Source organism: Pseudonaja textilis, chromosome 11, assembly GCF_049901715.1.
Source record: "Pseudonaja textilis isolate UNSWEBS1 chromosome 11, rPseTex1.2, whole genome shotgun sequence".
Taxonomy (NCBI): domain Eukaryota; kingdom Metazoa; phylum Chordata; class Lepidosauria; order Squamata; family Elapidae; genus Pseudonaja; species Pseudonaja textilis.
This window is the reverse complement of record NC_142000.1, coordinates 6,486,791-6,509,040: the sequence shown is the minus strand read 5'-3', so window position 1 is coordinate 6,509,040 and position 22,250 is coordinate 6,486,791. Positions and strand designations below refer to the sequence as shown.

Genomic DNA, 22,250 nt, shown 5'->3' with positions numbered 1-22,250 from the left:
AAATGTGCCAGAACTGCAGAAGGGAAGCCTGGGTGTGGGTGGAATCGAATTACCAACTTGTGCTGGGTGTGAAGCAGTTTCAGGATGTTTGCACAATCGGTAGCAACTCTTATCTTGAATGGCTGCTGCTGCTACTAATAACGGGATGGTCTCATGGGAGTGGAATGGCCTAGTATTATATTGCTGTGGTTGTTTATTATTGCTTTCAATGGGTTGTAGCCACCCAGACTGACAGATTCAGGAATCCCAAAACAATGGAAATACTTTAAAAAAAAAAATACAACGCAGACAACCCTGGACTATAAGGCTAACAATTGCAACAAAGAATCACAACAGAGGCACCTTTCTATTGTGTAATTTGGTAATGCACAATTAAATAGGTAGTCCTTGCCTGAATTTTGATCACGTGACTGCGAGGATGCTGTGACGGTCATAAGTACGAGGACCGGCCAATCTTTTATTCCAATGATGTCCAATCCCAGACTGGATCCTGCAACACTACCATTTCAGATAGGTGGCTGTCCAGTCTCTTCTTAAAAACCTCCAGTGATGAAGCACCCACAACTTTTGGAGACAAGCTATTCCACTGGTTAATTGTCCTCCCTCTTTGGAAGTTTGTCCTTAATTCCAGGTTGGATCTCTCCTTCATTCGTTTCCAATCATTGTTTCTTGTCCTGCCTTCTAGTGCTTTGGAAAATAAACTGACCCCTCTGCTCTTTGTAGCAGCTCTCAAAGGAGTTTGTATATGGAATAACAAGATTTAGAAGGGACTTTGAAGGTCTTCTAGTCCAGCCCCCTGCTCAAGCAGGAGACCTTATACCATTTCAGAAAAGTGACTGTCCAGTTTCTTCTTAAAAGCCTCCAGTGATGAAGCCCCCACAACTTCAGGTGGCAAGCAGTTCCACTGGCTAACTGTTCTCACTGTTAGGAAGGTTCTCTTTAATTCCAGGTTGCTTCTCTCCTTGAGAATAGTTTCCATCCATTATTTCTTCTTCTGTGTTCTGGTGCTTTGGAAAATAATTTGACACCCCGCCCCCTTCTTTGTGGCACCCCCTCAAATACTGGAATACTGCTATCCTGTCGCCTTTAACTCTTTTCTTTAGACTAGCCCAGGGGTCTTCAAACTTCACAGCTTTAAGACTTGTGGACTTCAACTCAAACGAACTCAAGGTAAACCTCACCAAACCTGATTGCAGGAAATACGACTTCAGCAACAGAGTGGTCAATGTCTGGAATACTCTACCTGACTGTGGTTTTTTTTCTCCAAAAACTTTAACTTTTGACTGTCTACTATTGACCTCACCCCTTTCCTAAGAGGTCTGTAGGGGGCGCGCATAAGCCCCTACTGTACCTTGTCTAATTTTTTCTTTTTAATATATGTATCCATTTCATGTATTCATAACTATGTTTATACTTATCCCTGTTATCTTGTAAGCGACTGACAAATCAGATCAATAAATAAAATAAATAAATTCCTGAGCTAACATGACTGGAGGAGGAATTCTGGGAGTTGAAGTCCACAAGTCTTAAAGCTGTCCAGTTTGAAGACCCCTGGACTAGCCAGACCCATTTTCCTGCAGCAGTTCTTCATAGGTTTTTAGCCTCCAGGCCTTTGATCCTCTTAGTTGCTCTTCTTTGCCCATTCTGGGGCGTTGAACCGCGAGTCTCTTGGGGTTCCAGAAACACCTGTTGGGGGTGAGTGGGAGGGAGGCACCCTGGACCACCTTTCCGACCCCACGCACTGACCCCCCCCCCCCATAGACGAGAACCGGAGGGGTATCCAGAAGCCCCTCTTTCTTTCCAAGAGCCGAGCGGTGCGACGGAGAACCGGAGGTGAGGGCTCCACCGGCGCGCTCGGCAACCCCACCCGCTCTTCCCCCTCCGGCCAATCAGCGTCCGAGCGGCCTCTAACGGGCTGGGGGGGGTGGCCTGCGCGCCTCTCTCTCGCGCTCCCCCCCTCCCCCTCGGCGGTTGAGTGACAGGCGGGCGCTGAGGAGCGGCGAGGACGTCGAGCGCCCCCCCGCCTGTGCGACGAGGCGGCCCTGACGGGGCAGCGCGGCCCGCCCGGTTCCCTTTCTGGCTCGCTCCGACGACCCCCCCCAAGACCCCCCCCCACAGCAACCACCACCACCACGACTACCACCACCACGGCGGCGGCGGCGGCGGGGTCCGGGCTCCTCACCCGCCCCCCGATGACTGCGGCAAACGGCGGAGGCGCCCACGACGACTTCGACTTCAGGCTCATCTTCGGGGAGGAAGACGGCGACCCGCCGGGGCCTGTCGCCGCCACCGCCGCCTGCTCTTCCACAGCAGCAGGTGTGCCCCCCCCTCTCTTGCCTTGCAGGCCTTCGGGAAGGAGTCGGGACTCCCAACGCCCATGCCGCGCAGCCGGAGGGACGCCCCCAAACTCCCATGCTCCGCAGCCAGGCCTGGGGCGGCGGGGGGGTGGGGTGGCGGCGGACCGGGGAGGGAAGAGGGAGAGCTGCTTCCTTTCCCCCCCCCTTTCCCTCCCTCCCTCCCCCTCCACACTTTGCCTGCCTCGCGGGGAGCGCTGACGCGCGTTCAGACGTCCAAGGGGGTTTTGCGCGTCAGGCGGATGGGGGATGTGTGTGGAGAGAGAAGCCTGACGCGCGAAACCCCCTTGGACGTCTGAACCTCCCGCTCCCCGACTTCTCCGGGCTGCCCCGGAGCCTCCTTGCTGGGGCCATATGGCTGCCCTCGGAAGGGCCCCTCGGAGCAGCCCCCTCTCTCCCCACCCCCGTGGCCGAGGAGACCCTGACCGTGTTTTGGGTTTGCTGACGGCCGTCTGAAACCTCCTCCGCCTGCCGCCTGGTGGGGGTGACAGCCTGAACTTTATCCTTTGGTTAAGGGGCTGGAGTCCTCCCCCCCGCCCCCTTTGGCTTGGCTTGGCTTTTCCTTCTCTTGGCTCCCTTAGAAAGCCTCTTTCTCCCATGCAGGAGAATCCAGAGTCCCTTTCCAAAGAGTGAGGGAAGGGGGTTCCCTTTAAAAGCTGAGATCCTGCAACTGGTGCTAGTGTGGAGTTATATCAAATTGTACGGCAATATTTTGTGTTTTTGCTTTTCATTAGAAATCTCCCAATAGGACAAGGGAAGCATTTGGGACTTGGCAGGAAAGGGTTAATATATATATATACACACACACACACACATATATATATTATCTCTCTCTCTCTCTCTGTATATATATATATATATATATATATATAGAGAGAGAGAGAGAGAGAGAGAGAGAGAGAGAATATATATATGTATGTGTGTGTTTATATATATATATATATATATATATTAACCCTTTCCACACACATACACACACACATATATATACACAGAGAACATATATATATGTGTGTGTGTGTGTTTATATATATTAACCCTTTTATATATATATTAACCCTTTCCCATCAAATTTCAATCTCTCTCTCTCTCTCTCTCTCTCTGTATATATGTGTATATGTGTGTGTGTGTGTGTGTGTATATATATTCATATTCTTAAGTTTTTGCGGGTACTTACATGTATGGTATTCAGCTTTGTTCGGGTATTTTCTCACATCATTGTAGTTGTGCTTTTAAAGTTGTAGCAACGTTTCGGCAGAATCTCATCTGCAGATGAGGTTCTGCTGAAACATTGCTACAACTTTAAAAGCACAACTACAATGATGTGGGAAAATACCCGAACAAAGCTGAATACCATACGTACATACATACATACATACATATTCAGCTTTGTTCGGGTATTTTCCCACGTCATTATAGTTATATATATTATATATATATTATTATATATATTTTCCAGGTTAAATATCTCGTGGTTCAGTTTCCATCAGTTATTCCTTGCCTGACCTTAAGGTGCCTTGGAAAATAGCTTGACCCCCTCCTCTCTATGGCAGCCCCTCAAATATGAGGCTTACATCCAACATGCATTTAGAATATGACCGGCTTTCCGACTTAGGCATAGTCTGGACCACTTTCAGAAAGGGTTAATATATAAAAAGTTTTTAAAAAAATAAAAGGGAGTGAGTGTTATTTCAAATATGCATTTAAAACCTGATGGATTTCCTGACTTGGGTATAGTTGGGACTCTTTCTGAAAAGGTTAATATATAAATATATAATATGCATAAACAAAACAGGGGGATGAGGATTATTTCTCTTATGTATTTAAATCTGATGCATTTTCCAGATGGACTTCTGGATGGTTTGGGACTCAGTCAAAAAAGATGGATGTGTATTCAGATGTTTTGATTTGATGATGTGTGACATGGACACTTATGAACCACCTGGAGAGATGTTCCCTGCTATTTAGAATTTTTAGGGGCAGAAAATGCACCTTTCTGGAGTTCAGTGGGCTTCATAAGAGACGATTGGGCTCTTCCTGATAATGCTACTGTTTTACAGAACCTACTAAATTGCCTTAAACTAAACCAGGTTATCGGTTCTTCTTATTTGATATTGTAACAGATAATTGGGAAGGGTTGGCTCGTGTCTTTTCTTAGTCTTATCATCAGAGGTCCTCTTAATTGTCGAGGATTGAATTTAGTACCAAAGCAAATCTGCTTAGTATTGGTCGGAGGTTTTGGGGGGGCCAGCAACCTGAACTTTAGAAAGACTAGAATGGAGTGGATAATGACTAGGATAAATTCTGATTCTTTTTAGTTGCAAGTTGTCTCTCTATCGTTCACATATGCAAAATCTGGTAATACATTACTAAGGCGCTAGAAAAAAAAATAGTTTTTTTTAAAGTCAGACTTGGCACCTGGTGATTTCATGAACACCAGATGATTTTCTTGGCAAGAGTAAGGAAGTGGTAGCAGATTTCAAATGATTTACCTAAGCTCTCAAGCAAGATTTTAATTGGAGATCCTGCAGCTGGCTTTTCTCTGAGCAGTTGATGCTGGTGTGAATTTATATCAAGTTGCACTGCAATATTTTCATTAGAAACTTCAAAACCAGATGTCTGTTGGCTTTAGAATATGGTCGGTGAATGATGTGAATTGCTGGAAACTTGCTTGGTAGAGATGGGTCTGGTTTTTGGAAGCATTTTATTGTAGATAATGGACGTGGGTTCCTGATGTAATTGTGTGTGTGCGTGTGTGTGTGTGTGTGTGTGTGTGTGTGGTCTTGGCAGCTCTAAACAAGCAAAGACTGGAATTAACAGAGAGCAGGAGAGATCTGCCTGCTCACATCCATTAAGCCTTTTCAAGGCTTAAGATGGCATACAGAAATAAGTGATTAAAAACCTATATATATAAAATCAGAGATTTGTGTTACTAAGGAAAAAAGAAAACAAAAGCCTGGAGACATTGTCCAAAGCTAAATGCCTCGTCTGGGCCTTGTGGAAGTGTACGACCATGTGGTCATTTATTGCCTGGCTGTGAAGTATAGAAGTGTACAAGAGCCTTGAAGAGCAGGGAATAGATATCTGCATATTGAATCAGCTGTCCCAAAAATTTGGTATTACATCTGTTGTTCCCACTGCCCATCCCAATAAATGGGAAGTGGCGTGTCAGGGATGCAGAAACTTTAAAATGCTTTTTAAAAAGTCACAACATAATTTTAGTAGTGCCACATGCCTGTTAATTATAGTAAAGACCTACCTTATACTGTAGAAAATAAACACAAGTGTATAAAAGAGTTGGGATTGACATTATTTTACTGGGGACCTCCGTGCAGGTTTACAGGCTCGTGAGGCAGATTTATTTTTAGAGAATGGCTTAGTGTAAAATGTAGAAATAGCCTTGTGTTTCAGAAGCAATTTTTGACAAGTCTGTATGTTAATTACTATAGTATAAGATTGTAATCTTATTGCTGACCATAGAAATATTGAAGCTTTTTTAAGAATTAAAAATTGTTCAGAATGAAAAAAAAAGTGCAATATATGCATTACTTCGCAGAGACTTTGCTAAAAATGTTTGCACTTTTCTTGAGCATCCAATACTTGAAAAAAATCTTGAACAGATCCTTGTTAGTTTTACACAGCACATTAATGATGTGTTTCTAAAGAAGAAAATAGTGCTTTTAATAGGGTTTGAGATCTTCTGATTTAAATAACTATTGTGCCCTTAAAATATTCCCTGGATACCTGTGGAAAGCAAATAAGATAAAAGATTTTATTAACAGAGAAAACAAATGTAAGATACTTTCTGATTAAAAAATTAATCAATGTTTCACTAGAGTTCTAAGCAAAGTCAAAAGCTGCAGTTTGAGAATGTCAATTCAGCCATGCTTGAATGAAATAGCAATAAAAGTATATGGATTTTTTATTGCCAATCAGACTGAGTTAAGATAAAATAAAGATAAAATAGATAAGGTCAAGATAAAATATATTTCATTTCTCAAGACCTTTTCCTGTATTAGTAGCATTTGTTGGAATACTTTTCTGAGTGGTTTACTTGTTATACTTGTCTCATGCATTTTACATCTTGCTGTATAACTACGTAGTTTCTTGCTTGGCCAATGTACATTTATTTCTAACTTAGTATATATGGTCAACATTCCTTCCTTGGCAGTTATTGACATAATGTCCCCCTTCTAGCGATGATGTTGAAACCAGCCTTTAATTCCTGTGTTTATATATTTGTACCAATTACTGTATTGCAGGCGTCTGCTTTAAATAGCCTGACCCGTAACTATGGTTAGTGATGTGATTGCCCCATCATCTTCATGCTTGAGTTATTTTGTAATATCCCGTAGCATTTTTAAAGAGGTTGTATCCCCTCTTGCTATTCAGTTTTACTCATGTCACAAGTGTTCTTCTCATCAAATTTTGTCTTGTTAGCTTAATCTTATTTTTAATATTTTTTCTCATTTTTCTAGAGTGTACCTGCTGAGTATGTGGACAGGAAGCGCGCGTTGGAAAGGAACTTGTGGGAATAAGCAAAGTTAAGATGTATCTGGATGGAAGTCATTACAGAAAACTGAACTGTTTTGGTACTCATGAATTTCAAAATAACTAACAATCAGAAAAACTCTAGAATTTGGTAATTTTATTTCCAGCACAGACTGGCTGTCCAAAGGACACAGAATTAAATTCATATGAAAGTACAATTGAATTAGGAAGAAAGGATTTATGATTCCTGGGTGCTGTAACCAGGATTTTAGATTCCATCCTGCAAATAAAAAGGCATGAATAAGTTGCATATAGTAATATTATAAGCCCATAGGAAGGCAATCTACAGTACTCTAGCCACTGATAGCTATTACTGTAGCTGAGGCTACCAAGCCTTGTGTGTTACTTTGTTCTTGCTAAATGTATGTTCTTCTCGGATGTGTACATATTGGCTGTGAAATTTATATTGCTGCTAAAATCAGGTAGCTCTCCTAGTCCATCAGTTGAAATTTCAAAGTTATGAAGTGTAGAAAGTACCCCATTTCCACCAGTGCTGATGCATATATATTCAATATATATGCATATATATTTATCAAGACATTTTGCAAAATTCAAGCTGTAATTTATTGTAGTTGAATCTGTGTACTGGTTTTCTTCATGCAGCTATTTGACTTACAATTCTAATCTTATTGCAGATGTATATTTATTGGCTTGATTTTTTAAAATCTAAAAGTCCTTTGCATTTAAGTCTAAATGACAGTTTAACAGAACTAACGAAGTATATTGATTCATTTTAGGTTTTGTTATATAAAGCTTCTTGGGATTCTGAAAGCACGGGAGATTTCTCATGTTTTGCTAAATCAAAACAAATTTGCAACAATTGCTGTCAAAACAATTTGTATTTTTAATAAGTACCTGAAATAGCATATCAAATTAAACTTGGCAAATTGTGCTATCTGAAACTGAAGTATCAAAAGAATCTCTCATTTAGAATGGAGTATGAGCCATGTAAATGGATTGCAGTATTCACTCTATTGCTCCACCTTAGATAACTTCAGCTAAGAGAGAAGAAAATAGCTTCTACAGTATTTAATCGAAATTACTTTCTTCTTTATAGGGATCATATTTGGTTCTAGATGGAGTTGTGCTGCCATTATCAGTTTTTAAAAAGCTATTACTGTGCAGAGCAGATGTATCACTGAATGAATATTGTTTTTTATTATTTCCTCTTTGCCTCTATGCCATACACTGAAATCTGAAGCATTTATAGTTTTAAGAACATACCGTAATTCTATTGGTACTAATTTAGACAAGAACTAAGGTGGAGCCTCTTACTGTTGGAACTCATATTCACAAGTGCCACATTTTAAATATATTCTGGACATTTCTGAAAGGTGGTCGCTTTTTGCATGATTGTTAGAAGGATCGAGATTATTGATGATTTTAAAGTCTTTTGTCTTAATGGTTTATTGATAAAACAGTGTTGTTTATTAAATGGAGATTAGATATTTTCAGCCAAGCCAGTACTTAAGCCAGAAACTTAAACCGTCTTTGGTTTGAATGATTCTCTCTAAAGGCTTGAATGGCTTTCCCCTGTACCAACAGAATAAAGGGTTGCTGTTAAAAGTTTATTAAGTTAGAAGAGCCAGTTTATTCTAGCGGTTAAGGCACCAGGCTAGAAAGCAAGAGACCATGAATAGTTCAAGTCCTGCCTTATCTATCAAAGCCAGTGCGGTGACTTTGGGTTAGTCATTCTCCATCAAGCATAGGAAGAGAATATATTGCGACTGAAGGCTGAAGTGTAGCAGGCACATAACTTTGTGTTTCCTGCTTTATAACTTTTAATGCTGATCATTTTTGTTTATATGGGGCGTATCCATTATTTTGTACAGCTTTTCTTTTATGTAATGATTTGATATTTAGCTGCCTAGATGACATACAAATAAAGTAAATGCATTTTTATTGATTTTTTTTAATCCCACCTGTATTATGTTTACAAATATATATCTATCACATCTTTCTCCTATTTTCTCCAGAACAAGCACCCTGAGAGGTGGGCTTATGGTTTATAACAATGAATAATTGGTACCATTCCAATAGTTTCACTGCTTATCCCACTTCTATTTTCTGAAAAAAAATAGAGAAAAAAATGGTTGCAAAAGTCATGGTGAGCAAATATTAAAGCAACAGAGAAAGACAGTTGGCATATTTGATATTGAGGTTGCTGATAGGCACAAATATGTGAATTGATCTTGATAAAGGACTTCATACATGAAAAGTGGTGTCTGCAAAGTTTGATGTTTATCAAACTTACAAGATTATTCAAGATAACCATGGCTTTATAGAAAGTTGATGTAAAAAACTGAGAAAGTTTCTGAAATCCTTTTTAAAATCAGCTTGCTGGAGAAGAACTGAGCTTCAGATGAGAAGAGCTTGTGTCTAAATTCCTGAGCAGGTTCTAAAGGTGTAGTTATTTTATTCAACAACCTTCCTGCCTATCGTTTTGCAGAATATGTCACGAATAAACAGTTTGGGAGTTTTTCACTTCTCCAGTAGCATCTTCATTGAGTTTATAGAAAACAAAAACGTGTCCATTTTGTTAGCATCTTTGTAACTGAAGTAACACATTCATTCTAAAGAATATGTTGTGTGTACAGCCTAGTATTTTCATTCCATGGTGGTGCTTTTTAGATACATTTTGACCAATGGCTATTGTGGTGACTGCATAGAACTTGGCCACTTTATCAAAATCCATTCGCAAGTTATCCAGTTATTGTAGCCTTATAGGATTATCTTTATCTTTTCTTAAGAAAATCTGAGACTCATCAGCTACAGCCAGATAAGTGGTGATAAGCTACGAATAAAACAAAAAAACTGACTATCTATGAACATATGGGTGGCCTATGAATCATGGTCAGAAGCCATTGCCTATGTCCTTTTACCTAGTGTAATTTGCTTTCCTCTCAAATACTGAATTTAGTGAAAGGTTTTAAATATCCACATATTATATAGCAATAACTTAAAAAAAAAAAGTTCACATCACAATGATTTAGGATTTTTTTGGTTAGGATCAGAGTATTTTTACTTCTAGTATTATGAAGCCTTTATTAAATAATAAAGTCACCTCAGTGAGATGGGTGGCATAGATGTTTAATAATACAAAGTTACATGCACAATCAGTAATACGGTTATGTATGTATAAAATGGAAGACATGGATCTGTCTCCTTCTGTTTTGTGTATCAAGTTGAATTAGCACCTCACATCTGGATATCTAGTTAACTAGCACAATATAATTCTGGCTTCCTTCGTATAAATGAAAAAAGCTTGATGTTATATTGATATTGGATTAATGCAGATACAGGGTATAGTCCTGGACTTGCAACCATCCATTCAGCAATCATTTGAAGTTACAACAGCACTGAAACAAAGTGACTTACAACCAGTCCTCGTACTTACGATCCTCATAGCATCCCCATAGTTATGTGATCAAAATGTGGGTGCTTGGCAACTGGCAAATATTTATGATGGTTGCAGTATCTTGGAGTCACGTGAACACTATTGTAACCTTCCCAGCTGCTTTTGACAGTCAGTGGGGGAATCCAGATTCACATAACTGCTGTGGTTCACTTAACGACCATGGCAAAAAAGGTTGTAAACTGGGTGCGACTCGCTTAACAAACATTTTGCTTAGCAACAGCAGTTCTAATCCCAATTGTGGCTGTGAGTTGAAGACTTCTAGTTACTGTAATAGTGGTTAGATTTCAGCGATGGCCTTTGTGAAGGATTTTGAACTGGAGACATAGCAAGTTATAGGTGGGCTCATTTACCCCACCTTGACCCATGCCGTTGCTAGATTCAGTCTTGATGCCAAGTGGGCTCACAGTTATAGTACCGGCTGGTTTTTATAGTGATATTACTGTGCTCGATCCTGGATTATTTTTTAGCATCTGCTATTCCTCAATTTTTTTATCTATTGCTATTTTAATGTTTTGAACACTATTGCAAACTCCAGGCTTTTTATTGAATCCATAATTGTTTGGAATCCATAATTGTGCCGTCTCCCAACGCAACAAGTAGAAGCGTTCCAAGATCCAAACGTCTTAAAAGAGCAAGGTTCTTATAACACAATGTTTTAATCTCCATCTGTTTCCCTTTTCTTTTCTTTTTTTGCCAGATCTCGAACCTGATGACTGTGCATCTTTATGCATTTTCAGCGTCGACCACTCGTCATCGGTAAACCATCCCATTTGTATCCCATGTCATGGATTTCAAACACACCCTTCTCCTTTGTCTTCGCCTGCAAAATTGCAGTGTCACAAAAGCTACGAAGGAACATGTGAAATACCGGATTCTAAGTACAGTCCACTTGGTGGGCCTAAGCCTTTTGAATGTCCTAGTATTCAGATTACATCTATCTCTCCAAACTGTCATCATGGAATAGAAGCCAGTGAAAATGAGTTGCACACGAACGGCCCTCAAAATGAATACATGGAAAGGCCTTCAAGGGACCACTTGTATCTTCCTCTTGAGCCATCTTACCGAGAATCATCCCTTAGCCCAAGTCCTGCCAGCAGCATCTCCTCTCGGAGCTGGTTCTCAGACGCTTCCTCTTGTGAGTCAGTCTCTCATATTTACGATGACGTGGATTCGGAACTGAATGAAGCTGCTGCTCGCTTTACCCTCGGGTCACCCTTGGCATCTCCTGGAGGATCTCCAAGAGGCTGCCCAGTTGAGGATCCTTGGCAACAATCATACGGATTTGGGCATGCCTTGTCACCAAGACAATCTCCTTGTCATTCTCCTAGGACTAGTATCACAGATGAGAATTGGCTTAGCCCAAGACCAACTTCTAGGCCATCCTCAAGGCCTACATCACCCTGTGGGAAGCGCCGACATTCAAGTGCTGAAATCTGTTACATCGGTTCCCTTTCTCCTCATCACTCTCCCGCTCCATCACCAGGACATTCTCCCAGGGGGAGTATTACGGAAGACACGTGGTTGAATTCTTCCCTCCATGGCCTCAGTCCCGGCCTTTCAGCTTTCCAGTGTTGCGGAGATACTGACATCCCTCTTAAAACACGGAAGACCTCAGAGGATCAAACCGCAATTATTTCTGGGAAAGCGGAACTTTGTGCGGAAGACCTGGGCAATCTGTCCCCGTCCCTTGAAACTGCAATAGATGATAGCTCTGCCTCCCAGCATATGTTAAAAAAAGATTTGCCCGGTGACCAATTTCTTTCTGTTCCTTCACATTTTACCTGGAATAAACCAAAGCCGGGCCATACTCCTATATTTCGGTAAGTAGATTTAAAGATGATGAAATCAGATTTTTCTATCTTCTGCCTTTCTATTGGTACACAGCGTGATGGATATCGCTAGTCCTGGACTCATAACCATTCAGCAACCATTCAAAATTTACAGCAGCGCTGAAAAAAATGAATTGCAGCCAGTCCTCACACTTACAACCATTGCAGCCTCTCCATGGCCATGAGATCAGAATTTGGGCACTTGGCAATGGATATATATATTTACAGTGGCTGTAGTGTCCCAGGTCATGTGATCACCATTTGTGAGCTTCCCAGCTGGCTTCCAAGACACAAAGTCAATGGGAAAGTGAGATTCACTTAGCAGTCACGTGATTTACATAACCATTGCAGTGATTCACTTAATAGCTAGCTGTGGCATCTTCTGCAGGACTAGCTATGTTTAAAAAGCTTTCATTTGCTTTCTTTAGTCTGTTGCTGTGCTTTGACAACTAGATACCCTGTGGTCATTCTTACAGTGGTCTCATGAAAGAAGCCAATTCCAAAGAATTGTCTAGGATCTTGGCTCTTTTTCTATGTAAGCCATAGTTACAGTTAACTATATTTTTTTAGATTTGGAAGCAACTCTTGTTATCTGATATGGAAGGGTTTTTCCATTTGGTGTGTGTGTGTGTGTGTGTGTATGGACATTGTTGAATGGGGAAGATTTTCATGAGCCCAAGATTTTTTTTTTTTGCAGAGTTATTAAACTAACAGTAAAATAATTTAAAAGAGTTTTTATACTTTTGTTGCAAGGTATCTTCCAGAAACTTTAGGATGCAATTCCTGCAATCCTCAAGAAATTTGGTTATTTATGTGAATGTACTCTTGCATGGAAATAATTTGGATCTCTAACTTTAGCATTTTAAAATAATGCTAGTGCTACCTTTAAATTGTAAGAATTTGTGATCAAGATAGTCACAGGGTTTCTTTGAAATATATTAAATTATCACCTGCAGAGAGATAAGCAAAAAATTGTGGGTGTCCTCATATTTATCAGACATATGTGTATTTCATAAATGCAGTATTTAAAACAAATTAATTGTTACTAATTGATTGATTGATTAACATTGACTCATAGTGACTACATATATAGATTGATTAACATTGACTCATAGTGACTACATATATAGATTTTCCCCAGGAATTTTCTAGTTAATTATTCTCATTCATATAAGGTCTTAAGTGTGAAATAGGATGAGCAGCCATTTGATCTTAAATAAGGTTAAATGTGCTTGCTAATTCTCTCTAGGATAAGCTGGGTTAGTGACCCCCATCTTAAAATAGTATATGAAAGCTTCTTAGAAATCTGACTCTTTGTTTTAGCCTCTCTGGAGTGAGAATACACTAAGACAGCATGCTTAGCATTCTGGTTAATACTTTCTTAACTTGAAAATAAGTAGCAGGCAAAAGCAATAGTTGCTGAGTGTTGCGCTTTTAGCTTTACTTATCAGTTTTTCTCACTTCTTTACATGGTTCATTCTTGTGAAATTCTGTATTTAGATGCTTGGGTGGTATGGTAGGAGGAAATATAGGTGGCTTCACAAGCACCTTTCTTCAAACAATTGGTTTCTGCTCCTTGGAAACAATAGAATATACTGTATTTTAATAAGAAGTGCAATCAGAGTTACACTGCTGTCACACTGAAGGCCAGGAAGCATCTCCAGTGCTGCTTCCTTTTTTTAAAAAAAAATCTAGGAAATTACTTTCCCAGAAATAAATTCAGGGAACTTTTATTGCTCACTTTCAGATCTTAAAACCCACTCATTCACACACCTCCATGGCATGTTAACTTTAATATGATTCATTAACCATAGGCTGTGAACATACTCTTACCCTAGTTCAGTTGTTTGTTATATTGGTATCAAGTATTGGGCATATAATTAAGGATAGGATATTTTTGGAATAAATTGATCAGCTTCTCTTGTAATGATTAAATGTTTGTACCGTGTTTAAACACAAGTCTTCAGAAACATTTCAGAAAGTAAGAAAAGTTGGAAAAAAAATACATTAAAAGTCAAAGCAATTTTGTGGAATCCCTATGCATATAAGTTTTTTTAGCCTTAAAAATAAGAACACTGATATCAATATAAAAGTGGAGTCGAGAAAGATGCAAACAGTAATTAACATCCATTTAGGTCATAGTTACAAGAAGGAAAATTTTGCAGTGTCCCATTGTTTGTGAAAAAAACTGAAGGTGAAAGGAAGTTGGTTTCTGCAGCAAAGCAGTGATCTGAAATATACCTTCAAGCAGAAATACTTAAAAGAAATAAGGGTTTTGAAAGGCCTCCACAGTTCTCAAACTTGAATATAATTAAAAGTCTTTGTGGAGATCTCAAGCATGTAGGTAGACCCAGGAATATTTCTAAGCTATAAAATTTCTGCTAATCAAGAGTGGGGAAAAATAAATAACAATAATTTTAAGAGAAGAATAGAAAGGCTATAAGGAAACTAGGAAATATTTGGAAACTATTATTTCTGAGAAAGGAGGCATTAGAAAACTTCTGGCTAAAAGGGGTTCCAAACTTTTACATGGGCCATTATATTGCGTGCCATAGAAACTATTTCTTATTTTGAACTTCTGAACATACAAATAGTAAGCTTGCATTCAAATTTGCTAAAAGATATCAGGTTTTACTTGAACATATAGACGCTGTAGAAACATTCAGGGTTCCTTGAAACATATAATTTTACCAGATGTCCTTCAAACTTGCATAATATTGTAATTGGGATTGTTAAATGCTATTTGTGTAAAAGGAATATTAAAATCAAGGCTAGTGCAGATAAATCAAAAATTTGCATTGGTGTCTTCACAGATGTTAGAGGAGTATTCTTTTCTATTTTTTTCCCAAGATGTTTTCTTTTTTATCTTCTGCTCTAGTTTCTGTTCACATAAATAGCTGCCGATTTTTGTTTCATGCTTGTTCTAACTATACTTGTTTTGCCTGTTTTCTTCCTTCATTTTACTGTTGTTACAATCCATCGACGTTTCCCAAAGCTTGGCAACTCTAAGTTTTAAAGTATGGAATTCAACTCTCAAAATTCCCCAGCAGCTGGGAAATAGCAGAGTTGGGAAATACTGTTGTGTGTGATTAGAGATATTCAGGCTATGGAGATTACATGATAGTGAAGATTAGGGACTGAGAATCTATTTTTTAAGATATTAAAGCCTGTCTTGAGTTGATCTTGATTCCTGGTGACTACATGAAATTTCTTGGCAACAATATGAAAGGGATTTGCCATTGCCTACCTCTATCAAGTTTATCTTTCTGTGCTCTCCCTTCCACTTTCCTTCCAACTTCAGGTAATCCTTTTGCCTGCTAGATTCTTTCTACCAAATTAGTCTTTGCTCTTGTAGTGTTCATTTTGTAATGTCCTTTGTCATGTCCTCTTGCGTATGTGGATTTATGATCCTGTATATCTTCTGCATCCAAAACATATATAGGAATTTTATCAGAAATGTAGCTAGAATCTATATTTAATATAAATATATATACATTTACATATTTATTAACTTTTACTTGCTGCAGTAAAAAAGATTCAAGGTAGCTTACAGAACATCCATGAGAGAATACATTAAAATATCCATGGAGCAAATCACTCCATCCCCCATCAAAACAATTCTACCTAAAACTTAAAACAATAACCAATATTTTAATTTCATCCAGTCCAAAGAGAAACCAAATAATTGATTTCCAATAGCTTATGGAAAGCTAGTTTAGGAGTTGATTACATTTCTGAGATGCATTTGAGAATGCAGGTCATATCCTCTCTATAGAGAATTAAATTCCTAAGATGCCAATGAGATGGACTCCCCCCCCCTCACTCCCCCTCCATGCCAAACAACCAAGAGACACCCTCTAAATACATAGTGGAGAACATTTATAGATGACTTAAAGACCTTAAACATCACATGGGAAGATGCTTAAATATTCTTCCAAAACCGGGTGCCCAATAATGCTAAGAAAGAAAGAAAAAAATTGAGAATCCAAGAAAATTAACAGAAAAACAACAACTGTGAGCCTCCATTTTCCTTAGTTCATAAAGATCTGTGACCATGAGTGGAAAAAAATGAGCTGAGTGGTTGAAATAGGCTAGGGAACATAGACCTTACTTCATTTCCAAGCCATGTAGAACTTTAAAGGTAAAAAACAGCATTTTGTGCAAAAGCCTGTTGCAACGCCTGGCTTTTAGAACAACATCCCTCCAGATAATCCGGATATCTCAACCCCGTTGGCCTTTTGCAAGGCATTATAAACCTGGCTATTCGCCCCAGGTGCTTGGGACAGGAGGTTAAGCAGGGTCTGCTGGCTGATGTTTTAACTTTTGCATGCTGCCCAAAATAACTGTTATGAGTGGCCACATAAATAGTATAAACAAACAAACCTACTTGGTCAGCAAGTACTAGTCAGTATCTTGGTTTCTTCATTTGTACTAACTGAATGTTCCAAGTATTCTTCAAAGGCAGCCCCAAATAGGCAATCCATGCCCTGTTTGTTCATTGTTTCAGAAATATTTCTTTACCTAAACAGAGAAACAGAAAGATCCAGGACGGGCAAAAAAGCAGTGGGAACCGGAATGACTTCTGACTTTTTTCCAGCTTGCCTGCTGAGTTTCTTTGTAGAAACTTTCAGGAAGCTTAGTGGCTGCTGCTGGGTTGGGGAAGGAACAAGGAATTGCGAGACTGTCTGGGAAACTGTCATGGATTGTTGAAAATGAAGATCACATCATGTGACAATAGCAGCAGCCAGTAGTATTGAAGTAGCCACACCTTTTCCAAATTTCATTCTCTTGGAAGTCATAGGCCCCATATTTTGGATACTGTAAGTTAGTCTATTTTGAAGTACCTTGGTTCTTCAAAAATTGGTTCAAAAATTGTTGCCTTATGATGCACCATTCACCCATTTAAAAGTCATAACAATGAGAAGTTTTGTAGTATATAAATTACAGTAGTTTAGGTAAGTTATGATAAGGGCGTGGATTAGCCTTGCAAGGTCTTTACACTCCAAACAGAGTCACGGTTGCTACCCCACCTAAATCATACCCCTTGTCCATTGTCCCCTTCTGTCCATCCAGTAGTAACCACAAGTCCAGGAGGACCAATACCTTGTGGACCGACTCTATTCTATCCAAATATAGTACCAGGGATATCAAGAAACTGATGGACAGATAGTAACTGATATGTTTGGGTTCAACTTCAACCAATCACAGGCTGCAGATTCTGAGTCAAAGCATTGTGAGCATCCCTGGTGTAGCATAAGGGTATATACCAGCATACTGATGATACCATAACTTTTAAATTGATGGATGACCTACTTCAGGTGGCTTTGTGTCCATATTAAAGAAGTGACAAAACTCAGAGCTCTCTCCTCCTCATAACCACAATTAGGAACTGGGCACCCAAGGAAGAACTAAACTATGATGAGGCAGTGCCTCCAATCTGTATTTGGGAGGTAATTCTAATTATTTTAATGAATACAACTAATTGACATGGGTAAGAAAGTTCCGTAACTTTAGTGAGCCCAATGTCAGTAGGAATGAGCTTCTAGTGAGATCACACTTGATTTTAGTATTCTAAGGAGTGGAGTGAAGTTTAAAGTAATCCATCAGGGGTGTGGATGAATGGCAAATCACTTTTGAATTCTTATCAAGAAAACTATGGGCATGACTTAGACACGTGAACATGTTTGTGTGGCAGATGATGAGATCCTCAGAATGTGTTGCCCAACTTAGTGAGTACATTGACACTTCTGGTTCTGGAAATGATGATACAGTTAGAACAAAGTTGCGGTGAGATTTGCTCCCTGCTAGTCATGGTACTAAAAGAGGAATTCCTCCCATAATATTTGAAGATAGAATGAAAGTAAGAAGAAGTTAGGAAACATAAAATTGTCACAGTGGAACTGACGCATATTAAATTAAATTAAAAAGAAGAAAATGAGAGAAATGTTTTAAGAACAAAGAAATCAGAGGTAAACTGTCAGCTAATGAGATTAATTATTGCAGCGGTTTATGCATGGAAATAAGATTGAAGGAAAAACTGTATTGAAGTGCTTTACAAACAGGAGTATAGAATGACAAGCATTTGTAGACAGAGCTATGTCCACGAGAAGTGAAGTATGAGAGACAGTAAGCCAGCTGTCAAACAGAAAAGCATCAAGCACAGATAAAGCCTTCTGTTTAAAACTGCAGCCTGCAGGCCAAAAAAAACAAGAGGGAGTCTATAGCATCTTTGTATGAGAGAATATAGAACAGGATTGTTTAACAATTGCATTAGGACAAAAAAAGAAATAGCATATATAAGTGGAATGGCTCGCCTTCAGAAGTTGTGGATGCTGCATCACTGGAGGCTTTTAAGAGGTGACTTTTGAGCAACCTATCTGAAATGGTACAGGATTTTTGCTTGAGCAGAGGGTTGGACTAGAAGACCTCTGAGGTCCCTTCCAACTCTGATGCTCTATGTTCTATATATCCGAACCAAGAAAGAAAGGAAATGAAAGAGAATGGAAATGACTAAACCATAGCTCTTATTCTTTGGAAAATGTTGTTCTCAGAAAACATTCTGGTACACGGCTCCGGACAGTTGTGGTTTCAGCACGGGCCCAGTGCCGTGTGGATTGTGAAGGTGTTGGGCTGTAGGTGAGGAGACCCATATCCAAGTTCATCCTCAGTCATGAAAAGGCACTGAGTGGCTTTGAGGTAGTGTCTGTCTCTCTCTCTCAACAACCTGCCTCCCTGTCGTCTCATTAGAGGGTACCAATTTTTGAAAAGCGCTTTAAATCCTAAGAGCAAGTAAGTTCATTTTAACGAACATATAAGACTTAACATGGTGGAGAGAATCCCAGAACTGAGCTTTCACAAAAGAAATGGCCTTATCTGAAGCCGCCATTTGCCTCATCTCCGGCAGGAGGTTTTCTGAAACTTGGGCTTAGAGATGAAAACCAGCAGTTTCAGTTGTACTCAAAAACAATGGGAGAATTGCAGTTTAAAACATGCTTCAGAATTGAACATTTCCCCTTGGACCCAGAAGCCAGCGTCCACAGTTTTTGCATGCAAAACAATAAAATACATAAACTCTCCATTGGGTATTTTTATATGTATTCTCTTAGAACACAGTGGTGGAATTTTGAAAGTATCTGTGCATATGTGACATTTTATTTCTGTTAGTTCTCTGTGTTGGAGGATATCTACTGTTCTGTTAGGATTCTGTTAAAATGCACAGACTGTGTTGATAGCCAGACTACCGTTACCACATTCTTGGTTTATTCCATTAACCTAATTCTGGAGTTTCACATAACAGAACTATCACCATAAGGTTAGGTTCGTACCATACCATAAGCGCACCAGCATGCCTACTGTCCCCGTCTTACTGTCCCCATTTATCTGTACTTACTCCCTTGTTCTTGTTTATGTTCATACTTGTTATCTTGTACATGTTTGATGAACAAATAAATAAAAATAAAATACCAAAGGCTAAGCTCCCTCCTCATATCCTGTAAAATGAAAACTAACCAAGCTTAGTGTGCTACTCCTCTGCTGTTGAGAAGTCTGGTTTTTGACTCCCTGTAAAGCTGTCAACATTTTTTCTTTTCTCCTTTTCCTCCTCTTCACTCCCCAAATATAGAAAGTTCAAAAGAGATTTTGCCTGGCGAACATCCTTCTGATGTGCATGATAAGGAAAAGGGAGTACCACAAGTGATATCTAGCAGATGTTCTCCTTTTATCAGAAGTGTGCAAGGAATTAACTGTTATTTACTGCTTTAAAAATCGTTAATTGCTCTTTAGTTAAAGAAGAAGAAGAAAGAGTATTGGAAGATACTAGAAAGAAAGAAGAGAAGGAAAGTTTGCAGTGTAAAGACCAAGAAGAGAAAAGGGATTGGGCAACCAGGAAAAACCCAATATTGGCTACTAACTGTACAGTTCCTCTAAGTATTCTTTTTATTAAGGAGATTGAAACCAGTGGTATTTCTTTTATAGTCCATTCAGGCTAGGCTGTTGCAGAGTTTTCAAATAATCCTTTTAAATAGTACTTCAAATTTTGAGTAAGCAATTCAAATATTTCCTGTGATATTACAATGAAAAACTATTAGTAGCTATGTCTACAGAAAGAAACCTGAACAAAAATTTCATATCTAGATTATTCACCAATAATGTATATAAATTAGTCAGTTATGTTGAGTAAATGTAGCCTACAAATACATTTGTTGACCAAGGGATAAGTGCTCATACAAAGTGGAGGACTTTCAAAGTGCCTACTACAAATGCCTTAGAAAAATAAACATTTTGAAGTATATAGATATTAAGAAGTTAAAACATTTACACATTGCTATATTTGTTCACCTTGTGTTTCTTTTAATTCAGTTCCTTATTAGTGGCAAACATATTAATATTTTAAAGTTGTGATAGAACACTGAATCATTAAACATTGGCTTTTGATTTTAAAGCCACGATTAAGTTTTCCTAGATTCTTTATGAAGCAGGAGTCTCTTACATTTTATCCTGTCTATGTTTCCCAGCTGAGTCCTGCAGACATTTTTGTACCACGGTTCCATCCTCTCTGATCACGTATGAAATGGACTTTTATTCAGTTAAAAGTATACCAAAGAGCTAGTTACTACTAAGTTCTTAAAACCTCAACATTTCACTTGGCTAAAGTTTCCAATATCATTAAAAAGCAACCTGGCATTTGACCCTTTAAAATTGGTCTGTTTAAGAAAAACTTCAGAAAGATCTCACTTGCAACTGATACTGTTTCAGTTTGTTTCTTAACGCTGGCAAACTTTGGCAAAACAACCCTGGCTTAACAAACCTAAAAAAACTTTCTTTAGTGTTCACAATCGCTTTAGAAATCTTGAGCGGGGGAAAAAAGTTTTGTGGCTGGTCATTCGACCCCCAGATATTTTGCCGAAGCCCAGCACGCTCTCTGCAATCGTTTTGCGATGCCCTGTGGTGCGCAGGGGCTACCCACTAGCCTTTGTAATCAGCTTCTTTCAGTTTTAACCATAAGTAACTGAAGTTAAATCTGTCACAGGAAAATGGTTCATTGATGTGCAGGTGCAGGCAACTTTACTGTTTTTACACGGTCAAATCATGTCCCTTTTTTAAAATGAAGGATTTACTGATTAATTTCTTTTTACTGTAGATGTTATGTGACGGATGCCTGTAGATATAATCTTACTCACCTTTGATTGGTACAATCCATTAGCTAGATATCTAAAAGAACCAGTTCAATAGGTACGTTTTGTTTGTTTTGCCTAACTTAATGTATCAGTTTCAGGTTAATTACCACTCAATAGTACACCAGCCCATCATTACAGATTTCTCTAATCTTGGGCACAAGAAATATCAACAACAATAAAGCCACATCAATGCAATACCTGGTGGTTATATTAAGAGCAGTTCTTTTCCCTGTGAAAAAAAAATGGTTCATATTTATTGGCAAACCCTTTTTTGTACCTTCGTTTTGTCACCTTTATTTATTTATTAGTTTTTCTTGGCTTTTTAAAAATCTTTTGAAAGTTCTATTCTGCAAGCAGTGGTGAATATTATGGATTACTATTAACACAGCCACTATATCTGTACCACTGCTCTTTTTTCTACTAGTTTGTAAAGCAGATCTTGGGTCATTTTTCATATTTCATGCCCTAGCAGTCCAGATGACACTCCTGCTCTCGCCCACTTTCTTTTTAAAGATATATTCGAAATCTTCTTTGATTTTCCATCTTCTGCAGTTTGGAAAGGGGTGAATGATTGACTTGTTCCTTGATTTGGTAAGAAGTGTGTTAGTAATTCTACTTTTAACCTGGAAAAACTCTGGTGATTGCGTTAAACAAGGAGGATATCATTTATTTTAGAGGATAAATTTAAATAAAGCAGACAACGGTGAAAGCCAAGCTGTACCAGTTTAGGATCTGTTGTGGAAAAAGTTGATCTTGTACAGATTCAGAGTAGATCATTGATAGCCAGTGTCTGCTTATGCTCTAGAAGAAGGGTTATATGTTCATTAGCAGTAGTCTTTCCATTACTTCAGAAATAGGAGTCTTACAACCTAGTCATAAATATTTTGGAATAATACAGAATGTTTCTCAGTGAAGTGACCCT

The 22,250-nt window shown here is 38.9% G+C and overlaps 1 protein-coding gene across 4 annotated transcripts in view; it reads left to right on the top strand.

Annotated features, from left to right (window-relative positions):
* The first annotated feature begins 1,966 nt into the window (after positions 1–1,966).
* The window catches only part of NFATC3 (nuclear factor of activated T cells 3), a 47,393-nt gene continuing 27,109 nt past the window's right edge, over positions 1,967–22,250 (top strand). For all 4 annotated transcript variants that reach the window (XR_015744941.1, XM_087940538.1, XM_087940537.1 and 1 more), the window contains exons 1-2: positions 1,967–2,316; positions 11,021–12,143. Coding sequence is in view for 3 of the 4 variants with exons in the window: in XM_087940538.1 (XP_087796664.1) it covers positions 2,193–2,316; positions 11,021–12,143 (1,247 nt within the window). In the remaining variant the exon portion in view is untranslated. The remainder of the gene's footprint in view (positions 2,317–11,020; positions 12,144–22,250) is intronic.